General features: G+C 39.7%; 1 protein-coding gene and 1 long non-coding RNA gene across 5 annotated transcripts in view; one reads left to right on the top strand and one right to left on the bottom strand.

Moving 5' to 3' along the window:
- PHF12 (PHD finger protein 12) overlaps positions 1-25849 on the top strand; it is a 71914-nt gene that overhangs the window by 27302 nt on the left and 18763 nt on the right. For all 4 annotated transcript variants that reach the window (XR_013177735.1, XM_077165353.1, XM_077165352.1 and 1 more), the window contains 4 exons: positions 2954-3026; positions 5617-6010; positions 7330-7450; positions 8675-8807. Coding sequence is in view for 3 of the 4 variants with exons in the window: in XM_077165353.1 (XP_077021468.1) it covers positions 2954-3026; positions 5617-6010; positions 7330-7450; positions 8675-8807 (721 nt within the window). In the remaining variant the exon portion in view is untranslated. The remainder of the gene's footprint in view (positions 1-2953; positions 3027-5616; positions 6011-7329; positions 7451-8674; positions 8808-25849) is intronic.
- LOC143687926 (uncharacterized) lies at positions 661-4907 on the bottom strand. Its single transcript, XR_013177736.1, has 5 exons — positions 4781-4907; positions 3599-3875; positions 2831-2903; positions 2179-2266; positions 661-1111 (listed from the first exon to the last, which is right to left on the bottom strand). It is a non-coding gene; the product is annotated as an uncharacterized LOC143687926 (long non-coding RNA).

The raw sequence follows: 25849 nt of genomic DNA, 5'->3' as shown, positions 1-25849 counted from the left end.
GAAATTTAAAGTAACTGTTTAAAGAAGAGTAAAATGAGTAGGTTTGAATGGTTCCATATATTGGAGGCTTGCAAATATGAGCTTTGACTCCAATATCTTCTCATTGTTTTGTGACTTAGAACTAATATCAGAAATGACTTGGCTAGCAAAACAAATTTTGTCTGCCCGATTGTGTTGCCTTGCCTCATGATTTTGGAGGGGTTACACTCACTTCTTAGAAACCCACTCCTTTAAGCTTCCCTAGTTATTTAAAGCTTTATTGAATATCTACTTGTGCAGGGTGGGGCGGTATAAAGGTAAATGAGGCAATTGATGAGGGGTTTCAGGCAGTAATACATTGTAGCACAGAAGTGCTATAGGAAACTAGGGACTGTCAGAGAAGGTATCCTGGATATAGTACCTGATTTGAGTCTCAAAGATAAGGATTCCCTTAGGTGAAAGAATTGGGGAAGGTCCGGGTCATGTGGTTATGGATAGAAGCTCTGAAATGAGCGAAGAACAATGGGATGAGCAAAGAGGGAAGAAACAGCATAGCAATGTAGGGAACCATCAGACCTGTGAAGCTGGAGAAAGGCAGGGTTCTGGCCACAGGCATCTTATCTGTATTACCGAGGAACTGGAACATTATCCTGTAGGGGATAGATGAGCAGTGAAGGGCTTTTTAATAGGAGAGTGATATCAACAGAATTGTGTTTTAGATAAAGCGTTCTGCCAGCAGGGTTGGAAATAGTTTGAGATTGAGGGGAAGCATGAAGGGTTATCAGGAAGCCATTCATATCTTGTTCAAAGATCTAAGCCCATACGACCTTCCCTGCTTTACGTTTTTGGTATAGGGTAGTATCTTGGTACAAAAGCCAGTTGGTAGATGAGAATAAATGAAAAACAGAATCAGAAGTGGTAGCCTTCAGGGTTAATTTTAATATGTCAGCTGTTGAAGCATAGCAGAGTCTGTAGGCCTTTGTAGATAACCTGCATTCATTTCATTAGTTTGGTCTGTTGCATAAATACACTGAGGTAAATTGGGGAAGATTTTGCTGGTAGCATTCACCTGTGGTCTTCCAGGGCTGGAAACTTGTCCCAATAGGCCAATGTGCCTCCAGTTTTCTGCTTCCTGGTAAGCATCCTCCCGAGATTCCACAAAGGAAACAGGGAGGAGGGGAAGCAGTGAGCTGTGAGGGCTGGGTAGATATACTGACATGTATGCTGAGAGCACCAAGAAAGTAGGCAAACCGAGGGCTAGGAAAATTTTCCAAGCCAAGTTCTATTTTAGGTAGAAATGGTAAAGCAGCATAGCATCAATTTCTGGCATTTAAAGAAGAGTTCTTATATATACAGCCCTCAAGTAGTTTTTTTTGAGTATTTTCTCTCTCTCTTTTTTTTTTTAGAAAAATTTCCTTGCCATTCCAGGCAGGTGACTCCCAAGAACCAAAGCTAGGAGTTTCTTAAGTATAGCCTTATACTGTATAGTGGTGGTTTTCAGAATTTGGTGTTTGGCAGAATCCCCTTTAGGACTTGTTAAACAGTTTGCTGAGCCCCACTCCCAGAGATTCTGATTCAGTATGTCTAGAGTAAAGTTTCAGAATTTACATTTCTAATAATTTCCCAGATGCTGCTGATGCTGTTGGTCTGAGGACCATACTTTGAGAACCAATTCTGTATAGGCATTATAAATGTGACCTTCCCAAGGGTTTGTTAAAGTCTCGTAACTCTTGATGTCACCTTAATGGAAATCACTGACCAGAGGATGGTGAAGGAAGGTCCAACCCTACACAGCTCTTAATTTTGATTCCCTATTGACTTAGTGAGTGACTACTGTATACACAACTTTTATATTACAGAGATACAAAAAGGGAAAAGATCCAACACTTGTCTTGACCCCTCTAATCAGATAAATAAGAAAACTAGCATACAAGGCAAAGAACCAGAAGTGCCAAAAGAGGACTAAAAACCATGCAGTGAGTTCTAGATGTATGAGTAAGCTGGAAAGAAGTTGTAGGGAGCTGTGTTCCAGTTATTTATTGTTTTGCAACAGGCTACCCCAAAACTCACGGCTGGAAACAGAAACCAGTTATTTATCTCTCACAGTTCTGAGGGTTGACTGAGCTCAGCTGGGTGGTTTTTCTGCTCCCCATATTGTAGTCAAGGACTGAGCTAGAATGTCTGAGATGGCTTACTCACATGTTAGTTGTTGGTGCTGGCTCTTGACTTGGAGTTCATGCCTCACGCCTCCTTCAAAAGTGACCTCTCATAGCATGATAGCAGGGCCCTGAGAAGGAACATTCAAACACATAAAAGTATATTCTACTGATCTTTTAAAGGCCCAGCTTTGGAAGTTATGACACTGTCACCTCTGCTGTATTCTGTTGGTTCAAAACGAGTCAAAGGGCAAACCTAATTCAAGAGAGAGAAATGGCCTAAGGGATGAGGAGTAAAGAATTTGCAGCCATCTTTAATCTACCACAAGCTAAATTGAAGCAGGCCTTAAAGGACGAATAGAGTTTAGAAAAGCATAGCTTTCTAGGAGCAAGGCATTCTAGAGGAAGAAATAACTTGGCAGGTTGACTGGGGGAGGGTTACCTGAAGTGGGACTAGAAAGACTGAATAGGACCATGTTACAGAGGGCTTTGAACTGCAGGTGAAATGGCTTGAACTTAACTCTAACAGACTTTGAAAGAGAGTGTGGACCCATCAGTGATTTTCTTAGCATGATACAGAATTGGAGAATTACTATAAAACTCCAAACTTCTTTATACTTTTTTGTATAAGCCCAATGTTAATATTAATAGCCCTGGATTTAGCTTCTCTTTTTAAATTGGGAAGAGATACTCACTCTAGTAACTCCTTGGATTATTGTGATACCAAGTAAGCATTTTGAAGGATGAGAGAACCTCAGCTTTTTCCTGCTGCATCAAAGAATTAGTTACTTAGTCTTGACCTTGTCTTTTCCCTGCAGTAACCCTCCACTGAGTGAAGAGATGTTGCCTCCTGGGGAGTGGATGTGTCACCGGTGTACTGTCCGCCGAAAGGTAATAACACTGCTTTCTGAAGGCTTTGCTCAGAATGGCACATCTAGAGCACTGACATTCTAAAGCTAAGACATCCTGGTCTTGAAGGCATTTTGTCCTTTCTTGTCTCTTTTGGCCCTGAAATCATCCCACTTTCCCCCTGGATACTGTTTGGAATCAAATAAGGCCTAAAAAATCCAAACATAGGCTGCTGAAATGGGCAGAAGAGGTGGGCTGATTTACTGAGACATGTTGTCACTAGTGGCAGGAGTAGTTTGATTTCCTTTTGACCTCTTAATAAGTGACCTGAATATGGCAGCCATCTCCATAGTTGAAACTAGCTGCAGAAGAGGAAGTCTGCTTCCTCCGGTTTGATTAAAAAAAACAATTTCCCTCACCCCCAGGCAAATCAGTCATTGGTATCCAGAGGCTTGACTGGGTATATAGAAGGGAGGGGGAAGGGACTTGAACCTATTGGCACCCCAGGTTGCCTAATCTCTGCTTAACTCCCCTTCACTTGGTCTTTAAGAACATGGCTTATTATTTTCTACTTTGATAATTTTTATGGGTGCAAAAGCTAAATTCTCACTTACCAAAAAAAGGAAGTTTGTTTGCACCTAGATTATGAGAGACCTAACCCTCAAATTGTAGGTTGTGGATTAGAATTTGTCTGTAAATTGTAAATCACACCTCCTTCACCTTCTCCCTACACTAATTATACTTTGAGCCACTTCCCTTTGTTGTGACATCACCTCTGCTTTTCTGGCCCCTGAACATGATGTCACAATGAGTGATGACTTCCTTGGTTGCAGAAACAGGATGGAGAGATGATTCAGAGATTGTGGTTTATGTGTATAACAAGTCTTCAGCCTTTAAGAAGAAGGTGAACAGACAGACATTATTTTTCAAAAATATGCACTAAAAACACAAGTGAAGGCCAAGTCAACCACCTAAACCCAACCACAGTTGCAGTTCAATTTCTTCTAAAGTCTACGGGTAGACTGTACTCCAGCCTATCTATATCCCAGTGATACCTTCCTGTGCATCCCCAAATAGATTAGATCCTGGCCAGTTAGAAACACTTTCCAGCCAGGAGGCCTTTCAGAAATTTCCCACTCAAAACTAGACCTGAAAGGATGGGGGAGGGTTAAGCAGAAGAGATGAGTGGAAAAAGGAGCAAACATTATTCTAGTGCCCACTCTATAGCAGGCGTTTTCTTTGTTATCCCATTTAATCCATAACAGCCGTCTGTGGGTGCAGCTGGTAGTATTATCTCCATTTTAGAATTGAAGATACTGAGGCTTAGAAATATGAAATAGCTTCCCCAAGGACTTGAAAGAATTGACAGAGTCAAGATTTGAACCCACTTCTGTTTCATTTCAAAGCTCTTCCTCAGTTTTCTAGAAGCAGAGTAACTTGCTGGGAATTATAGTATGCCTCTTTCTAACAGTATGTTTCTCCTGAGATTCCAGTTTGACTTGCTCTCACTTGGATCTCTTTGCCTACCAATACTTTAAGTGCCTTTTCCGCCATCACCAATCCCACCCTTTGGCCTTCCTAGTAACACTGAAGTGGATTGAAATAATACATCCCTCTAGACCTCTTCAACCTCTGATGTTCAGGTCTTACTGTGATTCCTGGTGTAGGCTAGGTCTTTCCCCAGCATAGAGCCATGCCTTTCATATACATAACTCTCTTTATCCCTACCATAGCCCTGAGAAGAGAAGAAAAGGTTTTGCTAGTTTCACTTTACAGATGGAGAAATTCCTGCTCACCAGCCTGAGTCACCCAGGGTCAGAGAGAACCAGTAGCAGAACTGGGACATGATCCCAGGTCTCCTGATTGGAGACAGTGTTAAACCCTCATTTGACCATTCTATTTGGAGTTCTGAAGGAAAATATTATCAATCGTCCAGTCCTACTGAGTACACTTAGTCTTTTTCCACTTCCCTACCTTCCTTCTAAGAAGTGTTACTTTCAGAGTTCTGTTTAAACTTGAAACATGGAAAGTTGCTGTTCTTGGACACCATGATTGCTGAGCTGCTCCCCTCCACACACCAGCCCCCACCTTGAAGTACAGTTACTGTCCATGCCAGTGCTTAACCTCCCTGGATATGGAATTCTACCTGCCTTTTTAAAAAAAAAAAAAACCTTTGCAGGCTTTCTTTATTTTGAGCAAAGTTTTAAAACCATTCAGAAAGTCAGAATGCTCTAAGACAAACTATAGTGAACTCTTTTAATGTCAAGATACATACTTGAGTGTGTGTGTGTTTGAATGTCTGTTCTCACTATATTAATTTTTTAGCTCTTTGCCCCTGTCCTTTTATAGAGATGATGTATATCTTATGATGAGGTACAGTAGATGATGTATGATTTGTATAATTGTTCATAACTTTTCATGCTTTTTAGTTCATTCCCTGCTGTGAACATTATTCAGCTAAAGTTTTGTCTACTTTAACAAGAGCAGTATTCCAAATTCCTAGGTAGATAATTTGGTGATATGTTAGGGTTTTTTCATAATTTTGGTTAGTGATCTAGCATGACTTTGTAGCATCCATTCTTTTCTCTTTTGTGGTTCTTTTTATGGTGGGCCCATCTGTTCATTTGCACAGAAACGAGAGCAGAAAAAGGAGCTGGGCCATGTCAACGGACTGGTGGACAAATCCGGCAAACGGACTACATCCCCTAGCAGTGACACTGACTTGTTAGACAGATCAGCTAGCAAGACTGAGCTCAAGGCCATTGCCCATGCCCGGATCCTGGAGAGGAGGGCCAGTCGGCCTGGCACGCCCACATCTAACGCCAGCACAGAGACTCCCACCTCTGAGCAGAATGACGTGGATGAGGACATCATTGATGTGGACGAGGAGCCAGTACCAGCAGAGTCAGACTATGTGCAGCCCCAGTTGAGGCGGCCTTTTGAGCTTCTGATTGCTGCCGCAATGGAGCGGAACCCCACCCAGTTTCAGTTGCCCAATGAACTGACTTGTACCACTGCACTACCAGGTTAGCCAAATGTTCTGTGCCCTCCTTCACCCCAGCTTTTCCAGAGAATTATGGTCCAGCAAAAAAACATTGCCTGCAGGGTCACTCTCTGCAAAGCCACTATCCTAGCCTCCTGTTCTTAGCTCTGCCTGGAGGATCTTTGAAGGTTTTAGCCATTACAGTGCTTATTCTTTTCTCCATTTAAAAATCTCCCACCCTTTCTTAGTATTAATTTTTTAAAAAGTAAAACACATTGTTCAGAAATCAAAAAATATAAAAAGGCGTACAGTGAAAAATTTCCCACCCACCCCTGTCTGCCATCTACCTACTTTCTGCCCTCCTACCCTTCATAGATAATGACTCTTTGGTTCTTGTGTGTCTTTCTGGAATTTCTCTTTGCATATATAAACAATACAAATATATGTTCATTATTTCTCCTTTATTTACACAAAAGTATAATGCTTGATATACTGTTCTACACCTTACTTTTTCACTTCATAGTGTGCTCTAGGGGTCTTTCCCTATTAATGTAGACGTTCTTCAGTTTTGTTTTGTTTTTTTTAATGGTTGTATAATGGCACCATTATTTCTTTAACCAGTTTCCTGTTAATGGACATTTAGGTTGTTCCCAATCCATTGTTACTGCAGATAGTGCTTCAGTGAATAAGTTTGTACGTATATCACTGTGCACATGTGTATGTATGTGAGTGTACTGTAGAATAAATTCCTAATAGTGGAATTTCTGGGTTAGAATGTATATGCATTTAGTTTTTATAGCTATTAGCAAATTGCCCTCTGTTCACTCTTTCTGTCAAGTCATGGCTTCTACTTGACACCACAAACCTGGTAGATCTTATTTTCTCAAAGCAATCTAAATTGGAAGGCTTTAAAAAAGCCTACTGGTCAGTGGGATGCAAACAGAACCAAAGCTTTTCTGATTTCTGTAAATATGTGGTAAAATTGTAGTCTTTTCCTCAGCTACCTTGCCAGAATAATTCTTTATTGATCATTTGTCTTGGCATTTGTACTTCTTAGGATGCCAATATCTAATCTAGGTTTCTGACCACTTCATGTTGACAAAATATCTAAGTGTGTTTCTGCCATGGAGCAGGTGAATTTTCTGATTTATACTTCTGACCCGTGTCTCAGTCTCCATTTTCCTTCCTTCTCGTTCTTTTTCTCACTTGAAACTAGCCCAGAGGGCCCCAGAAAGAGATCCACAGCTAGTAACAGGGATGTGCTTCTGCAAAGACCTGTTCCTTCACTTTCTTTTGTTTCCATATCCCAAATTAGGACCTCTAAAGCCAGAGATAGTTCAATACCACCAATTTCTTTCCTAGGTTCTAGCAAGAGAAGAAGAAAGGAGGAAACCACAGGGAAAAACGTTAAGAAGACACAGCATGAGTTAGATCACAATGGTCTCGTTCCCTTGCCGGTCAAAGTCTGCTTCACATGTAACAGGTATTTTTCTTCCATACCTAAGGATTCTTCCTCATATTCCGTAACTGCTTTTGTCTCTCTTCCTTCCCCTAATGGGAAATGTTAAAAGTGATGTGACTATTAAAAGTGATGAGACTATACTGCCTGATTAATTGAGTAGCAAGGGCCTTAAAGGTCAACAAATTCCCTGAAGAATCATGGTACAGAGGAACTACTGTTTACTGTGTTTATAGAGGCTGGAATGAGAGGAGTTGGGCTTAAAGTGAAGCATGAGATATTTGGAATGACTAGCAGGAAGAACTCTGGCCAGCATAGACACAAGTCCCTGGGAAAGACAAAGAATTTTTAAATCACCAAAGATGAGTTTAAAAGTAGTACAAATATCCATGGTAGCTAGTGTGTGTAGGACTGGATGACTTCCAAAAGTCTCTAGGCTGCCCCAGTTGTATTTTCCCTTGGACGCTGGTTTTCTTCAAATTGGAAAGGAACCAGCTTGCTTCAATTACTGAAGCTGGACGTATTGTCTTGAGTGCGTTGGACCGACTCTATTGTGGTCAGGACAGGATAGCGGGAGAAAATAGCTATCAAAAAAAAAAAAAAGGGAAAAGCTGTAGGGAACTAGATCGTAGAACAGCAGAACTCTGAGCCAGGTCCAAACTGTGGCATCCAGTGTATGTCAGGGTCCCAAGGAGTACTGTGATTACAAATCACTACTGGCATTTACTTGACCCCCCTCCTTGAATCATGCTTACATGAATGCATTACAAAATCATTTTCCCAGTACACCTCTCTCTGGCAGATTGTCAGTTCTACCAAATTCTTCATGCAGAAGAGAAATCTTTTCTTGCTGTAGTTAAGACTCTTGAAAGGTTGCTAGTGATTTTTTCAAATAAGGTAGTTGCTTTCTTTTGAGGAGTAGACAGATCAGAGTAGAGTTGGCTGTCTTCCCCCATTGGTGCTGCACATTGATCATTCCTGCTCTGACAGCCACTTTAGCTAAACTCCAAATAAACATTTACTTCCCAACAAGACACATTCCTCTTAGAAGAGAGAATAATGGAGAGCTTGGCAGTAGCCCCCAACTTCATCCATCTTCCTGATCGTGAATGTAACTTGAATCACCAGGGCAGGGGAAGGAAGTGGGAGAATGTTGTTAGAATTAAGGAGGGGAGGCTGTTATAAGTGCAGAGTTGGTTTGAATTCTCCCATCTTGCCACAGAAATGGCCTACATGTCTTCTTTGCAGGAGTTGTCGTGTGGCCCCTCTCATCCAATGTGACTATTGCCCCCTCCTGTTCCACATGGACTGCCTCGAGCCACCGCTCACTGCCATGCCCCTGGGCAGATGGATGTGTCCGAATCACATCGAACATGTGGTGGTAAGCGCAGCACTTCCATTCATTGTCTATAGGCACAGCTGGAGCGTGGATTGATTCAGTAGAAAGCATACTAAGGTCAGCTTTGTGCCAGAGTTCACTGTAATCTCTTAGATACTGGCTTCTTCATCCTACTCAATTCCAATTATTTTGACATATCTCAGCTGTGCTTTTTCCCTTTTGCCACAATGCATTGTTTTGACTACATGGGCAGACTTAACCTATTAATGCTTGGTTGTTAATGAGTAATTTATTCCACAGTGAATTGAGTAGTTGATGTGATAGCCCTGTAAGTGGGGGAGTATATTAGATCCAACCTTAAAGGAATGAAGTGCTTTTACAGTAGTTGTTTCCATATTTTCCTGCCTCTTACTTATAGAGGGAACAAAGACAATTTTAAAATGTTTATCTTATATCCCAGGAGTTAGCACCAGTAGTTAACTGCATGGTAACTTCTGGAAATTGAAGAATTGATACGGATACCAGTATTCAGATCAGCCATTTATTGAATACTTTATGAATTCCAGGTGCTAAATGAAGCTCTTTCACTTCTGTTCCTTTGTTTAATTCTTTACAGTCATCTTTGGATGACACATAAGTATTCTCCTGAACTTATTAATAAGTTGTTGAGTAAATAAATGATATAAGGGTTATATCACCTTATCTCCCAGAAATCTTGGGTGCATTTTCCAGACTGCTTCCAGGGCTAAAACTGCTGTAGTTTGCTGTCGCCAAAAGAGGTTTAGAACATCTCTTAGTAGACAATTAGAACAATCGCTCACAAAGTTGAATAGGAAAAGGTTTCAAAAGGAGGAGCTCTCCCTCATAAAAACTGCGTTTCAAAAGTAAAAAAAAAAATATTACTTCAGACATATATTATCTATCAAATAGTGACAGCCATGGAATGGCTATTGGCCTTATTGGCAGAGTAAACCCAGAGCCCACCTTAAAGGCTAGGGTACCTCAATTATAGACTTGTACACGTGGAAGAGAAAAGTTGCTTTGTGTTCTTATTTTGCCTAATTGTTGCTCAGAAAGGTTTAGCTAGAAAGAAGCTTTTGAGGCATGATATGAGAGAGTCATGTTTGCCTTCTGCTGAACCCATATCATGAGTAGACTACTGAAATTTGACTTTTCTTTTTCCATTTTTTTATTGTGATAAACTACATATAACATAAAAATCATTTTAACCGTATTTAAGGGTACAATTCTGACAATAAGTACACTGAGAATGTTTTATACCTTTTACCACTATCTGTTTCCAGAATATTTTCATCATCCCAAACAGAAACTCACATCCATTGAGCAGTAACTCCTCATTCCCCCACTCCCCCAGCCTCTGATAACCTCTAATCTACTTTATGTCTCTATGAATTTGCTTATTCTAAGTATTTTATGCAAGATAGCCGTACGATATTTGTCCTTTTGTATCTGACTTATTTCATTAAACATGACTGCAGGGTTCATCCATGTTGTAGCATGAACCAGTACTTCACTTCTTTTTATGGCTGAAAATTATTCCATTGTATGGATATATCACATTTTGTTTATCCGTTAGTCTGTTGATGGGCACTGGGGTTCTTCTGGCTATTGTCAATAATGGTATGATAAAAGATTCAGTGACTTAGAAATTTCAAACAGAGTCAGGAGATTATCCTGGAGTTTATTCTTATGCATTATACAGGTATTCCTTTTTAGTTCAGGTGTGTATTGGAGTGGCTAGAAGGAAGAACTGAAACTGTTAAATTGTGTTCCAGTAGCCCTGATTCTTGAGGAAGACCGTATAACTATAGCTTTTAAATTGTAATAGTGTGAATTGTGAAAACTTTGTGTCTGGTGCTCCTTTTATCCAGGGTATGGACAGATGAGTGAAAAAAAAAACCCATAAGGATAAAAAATAAATAAATAATAGGGGGAGATAGTAAAAATTGGGGAGATTGAAATACTATAGGTCAGTGAGAGGGAAGAATAAGGGGTATGGGACATATGAATTCTTTTTTTTTCTTTTTATTTCTTTTTCTGGAGTGATGCAAATGTTCTGAAAATGATCGTGGTAATGAATACAAAACTATGTGATGATATTGTGAGTCATTATATAATATGGTTGGACTGTGCATGTGTGGATGTTTCTCAATAAAAATATTTAAATTAAATAAAATAATAATGCTGTGCTGAACACTGATGTACAAATGTCTGTCCAAGTCCCTTCTTTCAATTATTGTATATTCCTGGGATTGGAATTGCTGGGTCATGTGGTAAAATTCTATGTTTAACTTTCTGAGTAGTCACCAAATTGTTTTCCACAGCATTTGTACCATTTTACATTCCCATCAACAATGTACTAAGGTTCCTATTTCTCTACATCTTTACCAACACTTGTTATTTAATAATAGCCATTCTAGTAGGTGTGAAGTAGTTTCTAGTAGTTTTAATTCACTTTTCTCTAATGACTAATGATGTTGCACTTCCTTGGCCACTTCTTTGGACAAATTTCTGTACAAATTCTTGCCCCCTTTTTTGTTTTTTGCTTTGTTTTGTCTTTTTTGAATTGTAAGAGTCTATATATTCTGGATATTAAACCCTTATCAGATATAAAGGTTTCCAAATGTTTTCTCCCATTCTGTACATTGTCTTTTCTTATTAATGTCCTTGATGTACAAAAGTTTTTTAATTTTGATGAAGTCCACTTTATCTATTTTTTTCTTTTGATGCTTGCTTGTGCTTTTGCTGTAAAAATCCCAAAAATCTATTGCCCACTACCAGGTTCTGAAGATATTTCCCTATGTTTTCTTGTTAGAGTTTTATAGTATTAGGTCTTATATTTAGATTGTCGATCCATTTTCAATTAATTTTTTTATATGGTGAGGGGTCAGGGTCCGCATTCAGTCTTTTGCATGTGGATTTCCAGTTGTTCCAACACCATTTGTTGAATTGAGTGGACTTAGTACCTTGTCAAAAATCAACTAGCCATGTGTGGCTTTATCTCTCGACTCTGTTCCTTTGGTTTGTATATCTGTATTTATGCCAGCACCACACTGTTTAATTACTGTAGTTTTGTAGTAAGTTTGAAATCAGAAAATATGAGTCCTCCAACTTTGTTCTTCAAGATTACTTTGGCTATTCAGGGCCCCTTGCAATTCCATATATGTATATTTTTAAGCATAATGACATACTAACATGAACATTCTTACCATATAATCATCCCATTCTTGGTATATAATCAATAACAGTATTATCACATAGTTGTATATTCATCACCGTAATCACTTACTTCTTAGAACATCTGCATCAATTCAGAAAGAAATAAAAAGAAAAAAGAAAAAAACTCATACATAACATAACCCTTACCCCTCCCTCTCATTGACTGCTAGTATTTCCATCTACCCAATGTATTTTAACCTTTGTTTCCCCTAATTTTTTCTATACCCCTGTGCTGGTTTGAAAGGAAGTATGCCCCCTAAGAAAAGCCATGTTTTAATGTAAATCCCATTTCATAAAGGAAGAATAATCTCTATTCAATACTCTATGTTTGAAACTGTAATGAGATCATCTTCCTGGGTGATGTGATTTAGTCAAGAGTGGTTGTTAAATTGGATTAGGGGATGACATGTCTCCACCCATTTGAGTGGGTCTTAATTAGTTTCTGAAGTCCTATAAAAGAGGAAATATTTTGGAGAATGAGAGACTCAGAGAGAGCAGAGAATGCTGCAGCATCACGAAGCAGAGAGTTCACCAGCCAAGGACTTTTGGTGATAAAGAAGGAAAATGCCTCCCGGGGAGCTTCATGAAACAGGAAGCCAGGAGAAGAAACTAGCAGATGACTCCGTGTTCACCATGTGCCTTCTCACTTGAGAGAGAAACCCTGAACTTCATCGGCCTTCTTGAACCAAGGTATCTTTCCCCAGATGCCTTTGATTGGACATTTCTATAGACTTGTTTTAATTGGGACATTTTCTCGGCCTTAGAACTGTAAACTAGCAACTCATTAAGTTCCCCTTGTTAAAAGCCATTCCGTTTCTGGTATATTGCATTCTGGCAGCTAGCAAACTAGAACAACCCCTTATCACTCCCTTTCATTGATCACTAGCATTTCCATCAACTAAATTTATTTTAACATTTGTTCCCCTTTTTATTGATTTTTAATCCATATATTTTACTCATCTGTCCATACTGTAGCTAAAAGGAGCATCAGACACAAGGTTTTCACAGTCACACAGTCACATTGTGAAAGCTATATCATTATACAGTCATCTTCAAGAAACATGGCTACTGGAACACAGCTCTACATTTTTAGGCACTTTCATCCAGCTTCTCCAGTATACCTTAACTAAAAAGATGATATCTATATAATGTGTAAGAATAACCTCCAGGATAACCTCTCTACTTGAAATCTCTCAGCCATTGACACTTTATTTTGTCTCATTTCTCTCTTCCCCCTTTTGGTCTAGAAGGTTTTCTCATTCCCTTGATGCTGAGTCCCAGCTCGTTCTAGGATTTCTGTCCCACATTGCCAGGAAGTTTTATACTCCTGGGAGTCATGTCCCACGTAGAACGGGTGAGGGCAGTGAGTTTGCTTGTCATGTTGGCTGAGAGAGAGAGAGAGAGAGAGAGAGAGGCTACATCTGAGCAACAAAAGAGGTTCTCTGGGGGTGACTCTTAGCCTGATTTTAAGTAGGCTTAGTCTATCCTTTGCGGGGATAAGTTTCATATGCATAAACCCCAAGATTGAGGGCTTGGCCTATGCTTTGGTTGTCCCCACTGCTTGTGAGAATATCAGGAATTCTCCACATAGGGAAGTTGAATGTTCCCCCTTTCTTACCATTCCCTCAAGGGGACTTTGCACATACTTTGTTATTCACTGTTCAAATCACTCTGGGATTTATTGGGGTATCACTCAGGACAAACCTACAAAATCTCATGCTCTACTCAAGGTTCCAACTAGTATGGTGTCCAATTAAACGGTCCACGTAAGTTATATTAGGAAATGCACTAGTCAAATTATAAATTTTGTACCAAATAAACATTTTTTTCTTTAGTATTACACATAAGTTAAAGTTTTAATATAAGAATTGCCACCTATTTTCAACAACCCCCTTTTCAATTCTGTATTTATTTGAGGACCAGGTTTTCCACTTCTGTAAAAAAGGCTGCTGGAATTTTGATAGAGATTGAACGGAATCTGTAGGAGCACTTTAGGAATTATTGCTGTCTTAAAAAAAACTTTTTAATTGTGAAATATAACATATATACAGAAAAAAGAAAGAAAAATCAGTAATTTTCAAAGTACATTTTAACAGGTAGTTACAGAACAAATTTCAGAGTTTGCTCTAAGTTACCATTCCATTATTTCAGATTTTTCCTTTTAGCTGCTCTAAAACACTGGAAACTAAAAGAAATATCAATGTAGTGATTCAGCAGTCATATTCATTTGTTAAACCCTATTTTCTCACCTGGTGTCTGATGCTCCTTTTATCCTTTTATATGGATAAAAAATAAATAATAGGAGATATAAGGTGTAAAATAAATTGGATAGATTGAAATACTAGTAGTCAGTGAGAGAGAGAAGTAAGGGGTATGGGATGTATGTTTTTTTCTTTTTTCTTTTTATTTCTTTTTCTGGAGTGATGCCGATGTTCTAAAAATGATCATGATGATGAATACGCAACTATGTGATGATATTGTTAGCTGTGTTAGTTTAAAAGCTGCCAGAATGCACTATACCAGAAATGGAATGGCATTTATAAAGAGGAATTTAATAAATTACAATATTACAGTTCTAAGCCCTGTGGAAATATCCTAACTTAGGCATCTAGGGAAAAATACCTTAATTCAAGGAAGTATGATGTGTCAGGAACACCTCTGTCAACTGGGTAGTCACGTGGCTGGCATTTACTGGTGCCTTGCTCCTGGGCTCCATTGCTTTTGGGCCTCTGTTCCTGTGGGGGTTCCTCACTTTATTTCTCCAGGGCTGACCTTCATCTCTTGGCTCCCCTTGCCTCTCTCCAGGTTCTAGCTTGCTTAACATCTCATGGCAGTGTCTGCTGGGCTCCAAGCATCTCCAAACATCCATATGTCTCTTTCTCCACATGTCCGCATCTGTGTCAGCTCTGCTGTGAACTTGCTGTCAGCTCTGAGGCTTCTGTCGTTTCTGTGCTCTATCCAAAATGTTTCCTCTTTTAAAGAACTTCAGTAAACTAATCAAGGCCCACCAGGAATGGGTGGAGTTACATCTCCATCTAATCAAAAGATCATACCCACAATTGGGAGTATCGCGTCTCCATGGAGATAATCTAATCAAAAACCTAGAGTGTTGGTGTTCTAGTTTGCTAGCTGCAGGATTGCAATATACCAGAAAGGGAATGGCTTTTAAAAAGGTGAATTTAATAAGTTGATAGTTGATAGTTCTAAGGCCAAGAAAATGTCCCAATTAAAACAAGTCTATAGTAATGTCCAATCTAAGGCATCCAGGTAAAGATACCTTGGTTCAAGAAGGCTGATGAAGTTCAGGCTTTCTCTCCCAAGTGAGAAGGCACATGGTGAACACAGTCAGACTTTCTCTCTCATCTGGAAGGGCACATGGCGAGCACAGCGTCATCTGCTAGCTTCTGCTCCTGGCTTCCTGTTTTAGGAAGCTCCCTGGGAGGCATGTTCCTTCTTCATCTCCAAAGGTCGCTGGCTGGCGGACTCTGCTTCTCGTGGCTCTGACGTTCTGCTCTGCTCTCTGTGAATTTTTTATTGATAATGGCCATTTTTATTGATAATGGCCATTTTGGTGGGTGTGAAATGATATCTCATTGTGGTTTTGATTTGCATTTCCTTAATAGCCAGGGAAGTTAAGCATCTTTTCATGTGCATTTTAGCCATTTGTATTTCCTCTTCTGAGAAGTGTCTGTTCATGTCTTTTGCCCATTTTGTAATTGGGTTGTGTTCTGGTTTGCTAGCTGCCGGAATGCAATATACCAGAAACGGAATGGCTTTTAAAAGGGAGAATTTAATGAGTTGCAAGTTTACAGTTCTAAGGCCAAGAAAATGTCCCAATTAAAACAAGTCTAAAGAAACGTCCAATCAAAGGCATCTAGGGAAAGATACCTTGGTTCAAGAAGGCCGGTGAAGTTCAGGGTTTCTCTTTCATGTGAGAAGGCACATGGCGAACACAGTCAGGGCTTCTCTCTCAGCTGGAAGGGCACATGGCGAACACGGCGTCATCTGCTAGCTTTCTCTCCTGGCTTCCTATTTCATGAAGCTCCCCGGGAGGCATCTTTCTTCTTCATCTCCAAAGGTCGCTGGCTGGTGGACTCTCTGCTTTGTAGTGTTGCAGCATTCTCTGCTCTCTCTGAATCTCTCATTCTCCAAAATGTTTCCTCTTTTATAGGACTTCAGAAACTAATCAAGACCCACTCAAATGGGTGGAGACATGTCGTCACCTAATCCAGTTTAACAACCATTCTTAACTAAATCACATCAACCAGGGAGATGATCTCATTACAGTTTCAAACATACAGTATTGAATAGAGATTATTCTACCTTTAAGAAATGGGATTTATATTAAAACATGGCTTTTCTTAGGGGGCATATACCCTTTCAAACCAGCACATTCCACCCTCTGGCCCCTAAAAAAGACATGTTTTTCCCATATACAAAATACATTAATTTCATAACAATATCAGATATCCTTAAACCTTTCAGTAGCAATACAAACAAAGTATCAAATTAGAGACAGTATAAAATCTCATCAAATCAGTTACAGGCGTGGTCTATCCTAAGGCAAAATTCTCTCCATTTGCTCTAGACCTTTGAAAACTCATAACAAGTTATTTGCTGCCAACATACAAAGAAGGAACATTCACAGGATACACAGACACATTTCCATAGGGAGGAAGGAACACAGGGGTCACTGGACCCACACAGTTTCGAAAACCCGCAGGGCAAAGTCCATTAGATTTCAAAGTCTGAGACTCATTTATCCTCAGGGCTTTAGAAAGTGGCAGTCCCACCCTTTCCAAATGCCTACGCCTGCCTCTCTCTGAATGCAACCTTGGGGGATATTGGGGAGACCACCTTTTTTTCGGCTCCACCCTCTCCAAGCATTGGGGCTGCACCCAGGCTCTCTGCCATCTCTGGGGCACACGCTCAGCCCCTCCATGTGGTGGCAACCAGGCTCTCCCCCAACCCCAAGAAACGTGCTTCACCCTGTCCAAGGCCTGAGGCGGCATGACTCTTCCACTGCAATGAGGTGGAAGGCCCATTCTCTGCCTTTGGGGCAAACTCACCCTCTCCATGGGCTTGGGTGGGTCCACTCTCCTGGCCGAGGCTTCCTGACTTCAGACCTCAGCCTCCACGGTTTTGCCTCTGAAGTTATTTTTCCTCCAATGTGTCCCTTCTCTGAACCCCTCAGTCCAGACTGGCAGCGGCTCTGTTTATACGGGTCCCACAGCACTCTCGTTGGCTTTCTATGCAGTAGTGTTGAATCATGCCCATCAGACATAAGGAGCTTCCACAAATCTTTCCTGGATAACACCATGTCCGATCCTGACTTTCTTTGAAATGGCTGACTGGTTCCACATTTGGTTAAATCCACACTGTACTCTGTAGTCTCCCTTTCTGTAGGCCCAGAATTTTATGGGACTTCAATTTCTGGTTTCTTTTTACTCAAGAGTTCAGTTTTCAGCTTATCTCTTTCCTGTCGCATTTCACTATAAGCTGCAAGGAAAAACCAGACCGCACTTTCGACATTTAATTTGGAGATCTCTTCTGCTAAATATCCAAGTTCATGGCTTTTAAAATCTGCCTTCCAGCCAAAGCCACTAGTCAATTTTGCCAGACTATCTGCCATTTTAAAACAAGGATCGCCTTCCTTCCAGTCTACAATAACACGGACCTCATTTCTGTCTAAGGCCTCATCAGAATTGTCTTTAGAGTCCACATTTCTACCAACAGTCTCTTCAAAACATTCTAGGCCTTCTCTATCAAGCTTTTCACAACTCTTCCAGAATCTTCCCCTTATCCAATTAAAAAGCCGTTCCAACATGTTTGGTATTTGCAAACTGCAGCAGTAGCACCCCACTCCTGGTACCAAAATCTGTTCTGGTTTGCTAGCTGCCGGAATGCAATATACCAGAAACGGAATGGCTTTTAAAAGGGAGAATTTAATGAGTTGCAAGTTTACAGTTCTAAGGCCAAGAAAATGTCCCAATTAAAACAAGTCTAAAGAAACGTCCAATCAAAGGCATCTAGGGAAAGATACCTTGGTTCAAGAAGGCCGGTGAAGTTCAGGGTTTCTCTTTCATGTGAGAAGGCACATGGCGAACACAGTCAGGGCTTCTCTCTCAGCTGGAAGGGCACATGGCGAACACGGCGTCATCTGCTAGCTTTCTCTCCTGGCTTCCTATTTCATGAAGCTCCCCGGGAGGCATCTTTCTTCTTCATCTCCAAAGGTCGCTGGCTGGTGGACTCTCTGCTTTGTAGTGTTGCAGCATTCTCTGCTCTCTCTGAATCTCTCATTCTCCAAAATGTTTCCTCTTTTATAGGACTTCAGAAACTATTCTGGTTTGCTAGCTGCCGGAATGCAATATACCAGAAATGGAATGGCTTTTAAAAGGGGGAATTTAATGAGTTGCTAGTTTACAGTTCTAAGGCCAAGAAAATGTCCCAATTAAAACAAGTCTAAATAAATGTCCAATCAAAGGCATCTAGGGAAAGGCATCTTGGTTCAAGAAGGCCGATGGTGTTCAGGGTTTCTCTCTCAAATGAGAAGGTACATGGTGAACACAGTCAGGGCTTCTCTCTCAGCTGGAAGGGCACATGGCAAACACGGCGTCATCTGCTAGCTTTCTCTCCTGGCTTCCCGTTTCATGAAGCTCCATGGGAGGCATTTTCCTTCTTCATCTCCAAAGGTCGCTGGCTGGTGGACTCTGCTTCGTGGTGCTGCAACATTCTCTGCTCTCTCTCAGTCTCTCATTCTCCAAAATGTTTCCTCTTTTATAGGACTTCAGAAACTAATCAAGACCCACTCAAATGGGTGGAGACATGTCGTCTCCTAATCCAGTTTAACAACCATTCTTAACTAAATCACATCAACCAGGGAGATGATCTCATTACAGTTTCAAACATACAGTATTGAATAGAGATTATTCTACCTTTATGAGATGGGATTTATATTAAAACATGGCTTTTATTAGGAGGCATACTTCCTTTCAAACCAGCACATTCCACCCTCTGGCCCCTAAAAAAGACATGTTTTTCCCATATACAAAATACATTAATTTTATAACAATATCAGAAACCTTAAACCTTTCAGTAGCAATACAATGAAGTACAAAATTAGAGATGGTATAAAATCTCATCATGTCAGTTACAGGCATGATCTGTCCTAAGGCAAAATTTTCTCCATTTGCTCTGGACCTTTGAAAACTCATAACAAGTTATTTGCTGCCAACATACAAAGGAGGAACATTCATAGGATACATACACACATTTCCATAGGGAGGAAGGAACATAGGGGTCACCGGACCCATACAGTTTCAAAAACCCACAGGGCAAAGTCCATTAGATTTCAAAGTCTGAGACTCATTTATCCTCAAGGCTTTAGAAAGTGGCAGTCCCACCCTTTCCAAATGCCTATGCCTGCCTCTCTCTGAATGCAACCTTGGGGGATATTGGGGAGACCACCTTTCTCTCGGCTCCACCCTCTCCAAGCATTGGGGCTGCACCCAGGCTCTCTGCCATCTCCAGGGCACACGCTCAGCCCCTCCATGTGGTGGCAACCAGGCTCTCCCCCAACCCCAAGAAACGTGCTTCACCCTGTCCAAGGCCTGAGGCGGCATGACTCTTCCACTGCAATGAGGTGGAAGGCCCATTCTCTGCCTTTGGGGCAAACTCACCCTCTCCATGGGCTTGGGTGGGTCCACTCTCCTGGCCGAGGCTTCCTGACTTCAGACCTCAGCCTCCACGGTTTTGCCTCTGAAGTTATTTTTCCTCCAATGTGTCCCTTCTCTGAACCCCTCAGTCCAGACTGGCAGCGGCTCTGTTTATACGGGTCCCACAGCACTCTCGTTGGCTTTCTATGCAGTAGTGTTGAATCATGCCCATCAGACATAAGGAGTTTCCACAAATCTTTCCTGGATAACACCATGTCCGATCCTGACTTTCTTTGAAATGGCTGACTGGTTCCACATTTGGTTAAATCCACACTGTACTCTGTAGTCTCCCTTTCTGTAGGCCCAGAATTTTATGGGACTTCAATTTCTGGTTTCTTTTTACTCAAGAGTTCAGTTTTCAGCTTATCTCTTTCCTGTCGCATTTCACTATAAGCTGCAAGGAAAAACCAGACCGCACTTTTGACATTTAATTTGGAGATCTCTTCTACTAAATATCCAAGTTCATGGCTTTTAAAATCTGCCTTCCAGCCAATACCATTAGTGAACTTTGCCAGATTATCTGCCATTTTAAAACAAGGATCACCTTCCTTCCAGTTTTCAATAATATGTGCCTCATTTCTTTCTAAGGCTTCATCAGAGGTATCTTTAGAGTCCACATTTCTACCAACAGTCTCTCCAAAGCATTCTAGGCCTTCTCTATCAAGCTTCTCACAACTCTTCCAGAATCTTCCCTTTATCCATTTAAAAAGCCGTTCTAACATGTTTGGTATTTGCAAACTGCAGCAGCAGCACCCCACTCTCTGGTACCAAAATCTGTTCTAGTTTGCTAGCTGCTGGAATGCAATATACCAGAAACGGAATGGCTTTTAAAAGGGGGAATTTAATGAGTTGCTAGTTTACAGTTCTAAGGCCAAGAAAATGTCCCAATTAAAACAAGTCTAAAGAAATGTCCAATCAAAGGCATCTAGGGAAAGATACCTTGGTTCAAGAAGGCCAATGATGTTCAGGGTTTCTCTCTCAAATGAGAAGGTACATGGTGAACACAGTCAGGGCTTCTCTCTCAGCTGGAAGGGCACATGGTCAACACGGCGTCATCTGCTAGCTTTCTCTCCTGGCTTCCTGTTTCATGAAGCTCCCCGGGAGGTATTTTCCTTCTTCATCTCCAAAGGTTGCTGGCTGGTGGACTTTGCTTCATGGTGCTGCAGCATTCTCTGCTCTCTCTCAGTCTCTCATTCTCCAAAATGTTTCCTCTTTTATAGGACTTCAGAAACTAATCAAGACCCACTCAAATGGGTGGAGACATGTCGTCCCCTAATCCAGTTTAACAACCATTCTTAACTAAATCACATCAACCAGGGAGATGATCTCATTACAGTTTCAAACATACAGTATTGAATAGAGATTATTCTACCTTTATGAGATGGGATTTATATTAAAACATGGCTTTTCTTAGGGGGCATACTTCCTTTCAAACCAGCACAGGTTGTCTGTCTTTTTTTGTTGTTGAGTCGAACAGTCTCTTTATATATTCTGAATACTAGACCTTTATCTGATATATCATTTCCAAATATTGTCTACCATTGTGTAGGCTGTCTTTTTACTTTCTTGACGAAGTTCTTTGATGTACAAAAGTGTCTAATTTTGAGGAGTTCCCATTTATTTATTTATTTCTTCATTGCTCATGCTTTGGGTGTAAGGCCTAGGAAACCGCCTCCTATTATAAAATTTATAAGATATTTCCCTATATTTTCTTCTAAAAATTTTATGGTCTTAGATCTAATGTTTAGATCTTTGATCCATTTTGAGTTAATTTTTGTATAGGGTATGAGATATGGATCCTCTTTCATTCTTTTGCATACGGATATCCAGTTCTCTAGGCATCATTTATTGAAGAGACTGTTCTATCCCAGGTGAATTGACTTGACTGCCTTATCAAAGATCAGTTATCCATAGATGAGAAGGTCTATATCTGAACACTGTATTCGATTCCATTGGTCAGTATATCTATCTTTATACCAGTACCATGCTGTTTTGACCACTGTAGCTTTGTAATACACCTTAAAGGCAGGTAGCGTGAGACCTCTGACTTCATATTTCTTTCTCAGAATATTTTTAGCTATTCAGGGCACCCTGCCCTTCCAGGTAAATTTGGTTATTGGTTTTTCTGTTTCTGAAAAGTAAGTTTTGGGGATTTTAATTGGTATTGCATTGAATCTTTAAATCAATTTAGGTAGAATTGACATCTTAACTATATTTAGTCTTCCAATCCATGAACATGGTATGCCCTTCCATTTATTTAGGTCTTCTATGATTTTCTTTTAACAATTTCTTATAGTTTTCCTTGTATAAGTCTTTTGTATCTTTAGTTAAATTTATTCCTAAATATTTTATTCTTTTGGTTGCAATTATAAATGGAATTTTTTTTCTTAATTTCCCCCTCAGATTGTTCATTACTAGTGTATGGAAACTACAGTTTTTTGAGTGTTTATTTTGTAACCTGCCACTTTGCTGTACTCATTTATTAGCTGTAGTAGTTTTGCTGTGATTTTTCAGGGTTTTCAACATATAGTATCATATCATCTGCAAATAGTGAGAGTTTTACTTCCTCTTCAATTTTGATGCCTTGTATTTCTTTTTCTTGTCTAATTGCTCTGGCTAGAACTTCCAACACAGTGTTGAATAACAATGGTGATAGTGGACATCCTTGTCTTGTTCCTGATCTTAGGGGGAAAGTTTTCAATATTTCCCCATTGAGGATGATGTTAGCTATGGGTTTTTCATATATTCCCTTTATCATGTTGAGGAAGTCCCTTCTATTCCTATTCTTTGAAGTGTTTTCAACAAAAAAGTATGTTGAATTTTGTCAAATGCCTTTTCTTCATCAATTGAGATGATCATGTGGTTTTTCTGCTTTGATTTGTTGATATGGTATATTACATTAATTGATTTTCTTATATTGAACCATCCTTGCATACCTGGGATGAATCCTATTTGGTCATGGTGTATAATTCTTTTAATGTGCTGCTGGATTCGATTTACAAGAATTTTATTGAGGATTTTTGCATCTATATTTGTTAGAGAGATTGGGCTATAGTTTTCTTTTCTGGTAATATCTTTGTCTGGCTTTGGTATGAGGGTGATGTTGGCTTCATGGAATGAGTTAGGTAGCCTTCCCTCCTCTTCAGTTTTTTTGACAAGTTTGAGCAGGATTGGTACTAATTCTTTATTGAATGTTTGGTAGAATTCACATGTGAAGCCATCTAGTCCTGGACTTTTCTTTTGGGGGAGCTTCTTAATGACTGATTCAAATTCTTTACTTGTAATTGGTTTGTTGAGGTCATCTATTTCTTCTCGTGTCAGCTTGCCTTTCTAGGAAGTTGTCCATTTCATCTACATTATCTGGTTTATTAACATAAAGTTGCTTGTAGTATCCTCTCATTACCTCCTTTATTTCTGTGGGTCAGTGGTTATGTCTCCTCTTCCATTTAAGAAAGCCTTCTTGACCAAAAGGGGGAAGAGAGAAATAAGACAAAATTTCAGTGCCTAATATATTTCAAACAAAGTTGAGAAATTATCCTGGAGGTTATTCTTATATATTATATAGATATCCCTTTTTAGTTTATGGTATATTGAATTGGCTAGAGGGAAGTACTGGAACACAACAACTGTTGTGCTGTGTTCCAGTAGTCTAGATATAATAAAATGTTTACAAAGTGACTTGTATCTAATGCTCCTTATATCCATGATATGGACAAATGAGTAAAAAATATGGATATAAACAAATAAATAATGGGAGGGACAAAGGGTGAAATAAATTGGGTAGATGGAACTACTAGTGGTCAATGGGAGGGAGGGGTAGGATGTATGGTATGTATAAGTTTTTTCTTTTCTCTTTTTATTTCTTTTTCTGGAGTGATGCAAATGTTCTAAAAAATGATCATGGTGAACACAACTCTGTGATGGCTTTGTGAGCCATTGATTGTACACCATGTATAGAAAGTATGTATGTGAAGATTTCCTAATAAAAAATAAAAGATTGCTATATAGCACTTTATATTAAATACCAAAATAAAGCAAGCAGATTATCACTAAAAAAAAAAAAGAGTTAACAGAAATGATGTTAGTTGGGGCTTGGCAAATCAAGACAATTAGTAATATCTGGCAGAAATTGGCTTAAGAGTAGCCTCCAGAATAGCCTCTGAACTCTATTTGAACTCTCTTAGCCACTGATGCCTTATTTTATTATACTTCTTTTCCTCCTTTGGGTCAAGAAGGCGTTGTTGATCTCCTGGTGCCAGGGCCAGATTCATCCCTGGCGGTCAGTCCCACATAGTGGGGAGGGTACTGATTTTCCTTGCAGAGTTGGGCTTAGAGAAAGAGAGGGCACATCTGAGCAACAAGAGAGGTTTCCTGGAAGCAATTCTTAGGCCTCATCTTAAGTAGTCTTACCTTCTCCACTACAGAAATAAGTTTCATTGGGGCAGTCCTCAAAGTCAAGGGCTTGACCTATTTTCTAGGGAATCTTCAATGTTTGAGAGGGTACTAGGGGTTTCCCAGATGGGAAAGTTTCTCAGAGGATGCCACCAATAGTTTTTGAATCTTTTTTTTTTTTTTTTTTTGTATGCTGTATAGTGGGTTCACATTTAATTATTTTTCCATGTGAGTATCCTGTTATTACAGCACCATTTGTTGAATTTTTGTTTGTTTTTCTTGTTTGTTTATTTTTGAGGAAGTGCATGGGCCAGAATCGAACCCAGGTCTCCCACATGGCAGCTGAGAATTCTACCACTGAACTACCCTTGCACACCCTACCAATACTTTTTAATTATCAGCCCACCATAGTCTGGAATGTATCCAGGTATTACATTAAGCTGTATAGAATTACAAGGCTTCATTCCCATTCTGGGCCGCCCCCCCCCCCCAAGTGTTTGGATTGTTTAAATGAGCTATCCAGATAGGTTGGTTTAGATTGTGTGATAGAAAATTTAGGTTCTAGATAAAATAAACCTCTCTACCTTTTATCTCATATAGTAGGTGAAGCTCTAGAGTACATACACTATCATCTTTCACCCTATGTTCTGATTTACCTTAGTCCCAGCCAGATTGACTTCATTTCTATCTCTAATTGAAGCCTAATCTCTTTTTCTGTTACTTTAACTGTTAGTGTATGTAGCAGTACTGACTTTCAGAGCTGCAGTTCTGCAGGTCTGAGTCTTAGATGTCACAGAGGTGCTTAAAGTTTTCAGGGAAATACCAGCTTATACACATATAGTTCATTGTCTCAGAATCTAGAAAAATTCTTTGGACTTTGAACTAAGTGTGACTGCTATAAGAGCTCACAATCTAGACGCCAATTTTCTTAAATAATTTCTGAAAGACACTAAGCACAATTGTTCTTTTGTTTCTGGTTTATTTTGCACACCACATTGTCCCCAAGGTTCATTTAGTTCGTTACATGCCTCATGATTTTATTCCTTTTTGTAGCCACACAGTATTCCATCATATACATATATATATATATATATATATGTATATACATCACAGTTCACCTTATGGCTTCTCAGTCATTGTATCCTTTGGCCCCCTCCATCCATTGATCACCATGGATAATGTCCCTCCCCCAAATTGTTTACCCCATTTTGTGGTACTGTTGATGACATCTTACAATAGTTAAGCCTTAAATCCATGAACACAGGATGTCTTTCCATTTATTTAGGTCTTCTTCAGTTTTTTTTAGCATTGTTTCTAGTTTTCAGCCTACATGTCTTTCAGATCCTTGGTAAATATTATTCCTAGATATTTTGTTCTTTTAGATGCTATTAGGAATGGAATTCTTTTCTTGATTTCCTTTTAAGTCTGTTCATTCCTGGTATATAGAAACCCATCTGATTTCTGCATATTTATCTTTTATCCTGTAATTTTGCTGAATTTGTTTATTAGTTCTAGTAACATTCTTGAAGATTCTTTGGGGTCTTCTATATGTAGGTTCATGTCATCTGCGGATAGGGATAATTGACTTCTTCCTTTCCAATTTGGATAGCTTTTTTTCTTTTTCTTGCCTGATTGCTCTGAACATCCAGTATAGAACTGCCAGTATAGTGTTGAATAACAATGGTGACAGTGCACATTCTTGTCTCGTTTCTGATCTTAATCAGAAGCTTTCAGTCT

The sequence above is a fragment of the Tamandua tetradactyla genome, chromosome 6 (genome assembly GCF_023851605.1).
Source record: "Tamandua tetradactyla isolate mTamTet1 chromosome 6, mTamTet1.pri, whole genome shotgun sequence".
Classification (NCBI taxonomy): Eukaryota; Metazoa; Chordata; class Mammalia; order Pilosa; family Myrmecophagidae; genus Tamandua; species Tamandua tetradactyla.
Note: the sequence above shows the minus strand (reverse complement) of the source record. Positions and strands in the feature narration are given on the sequence as shown.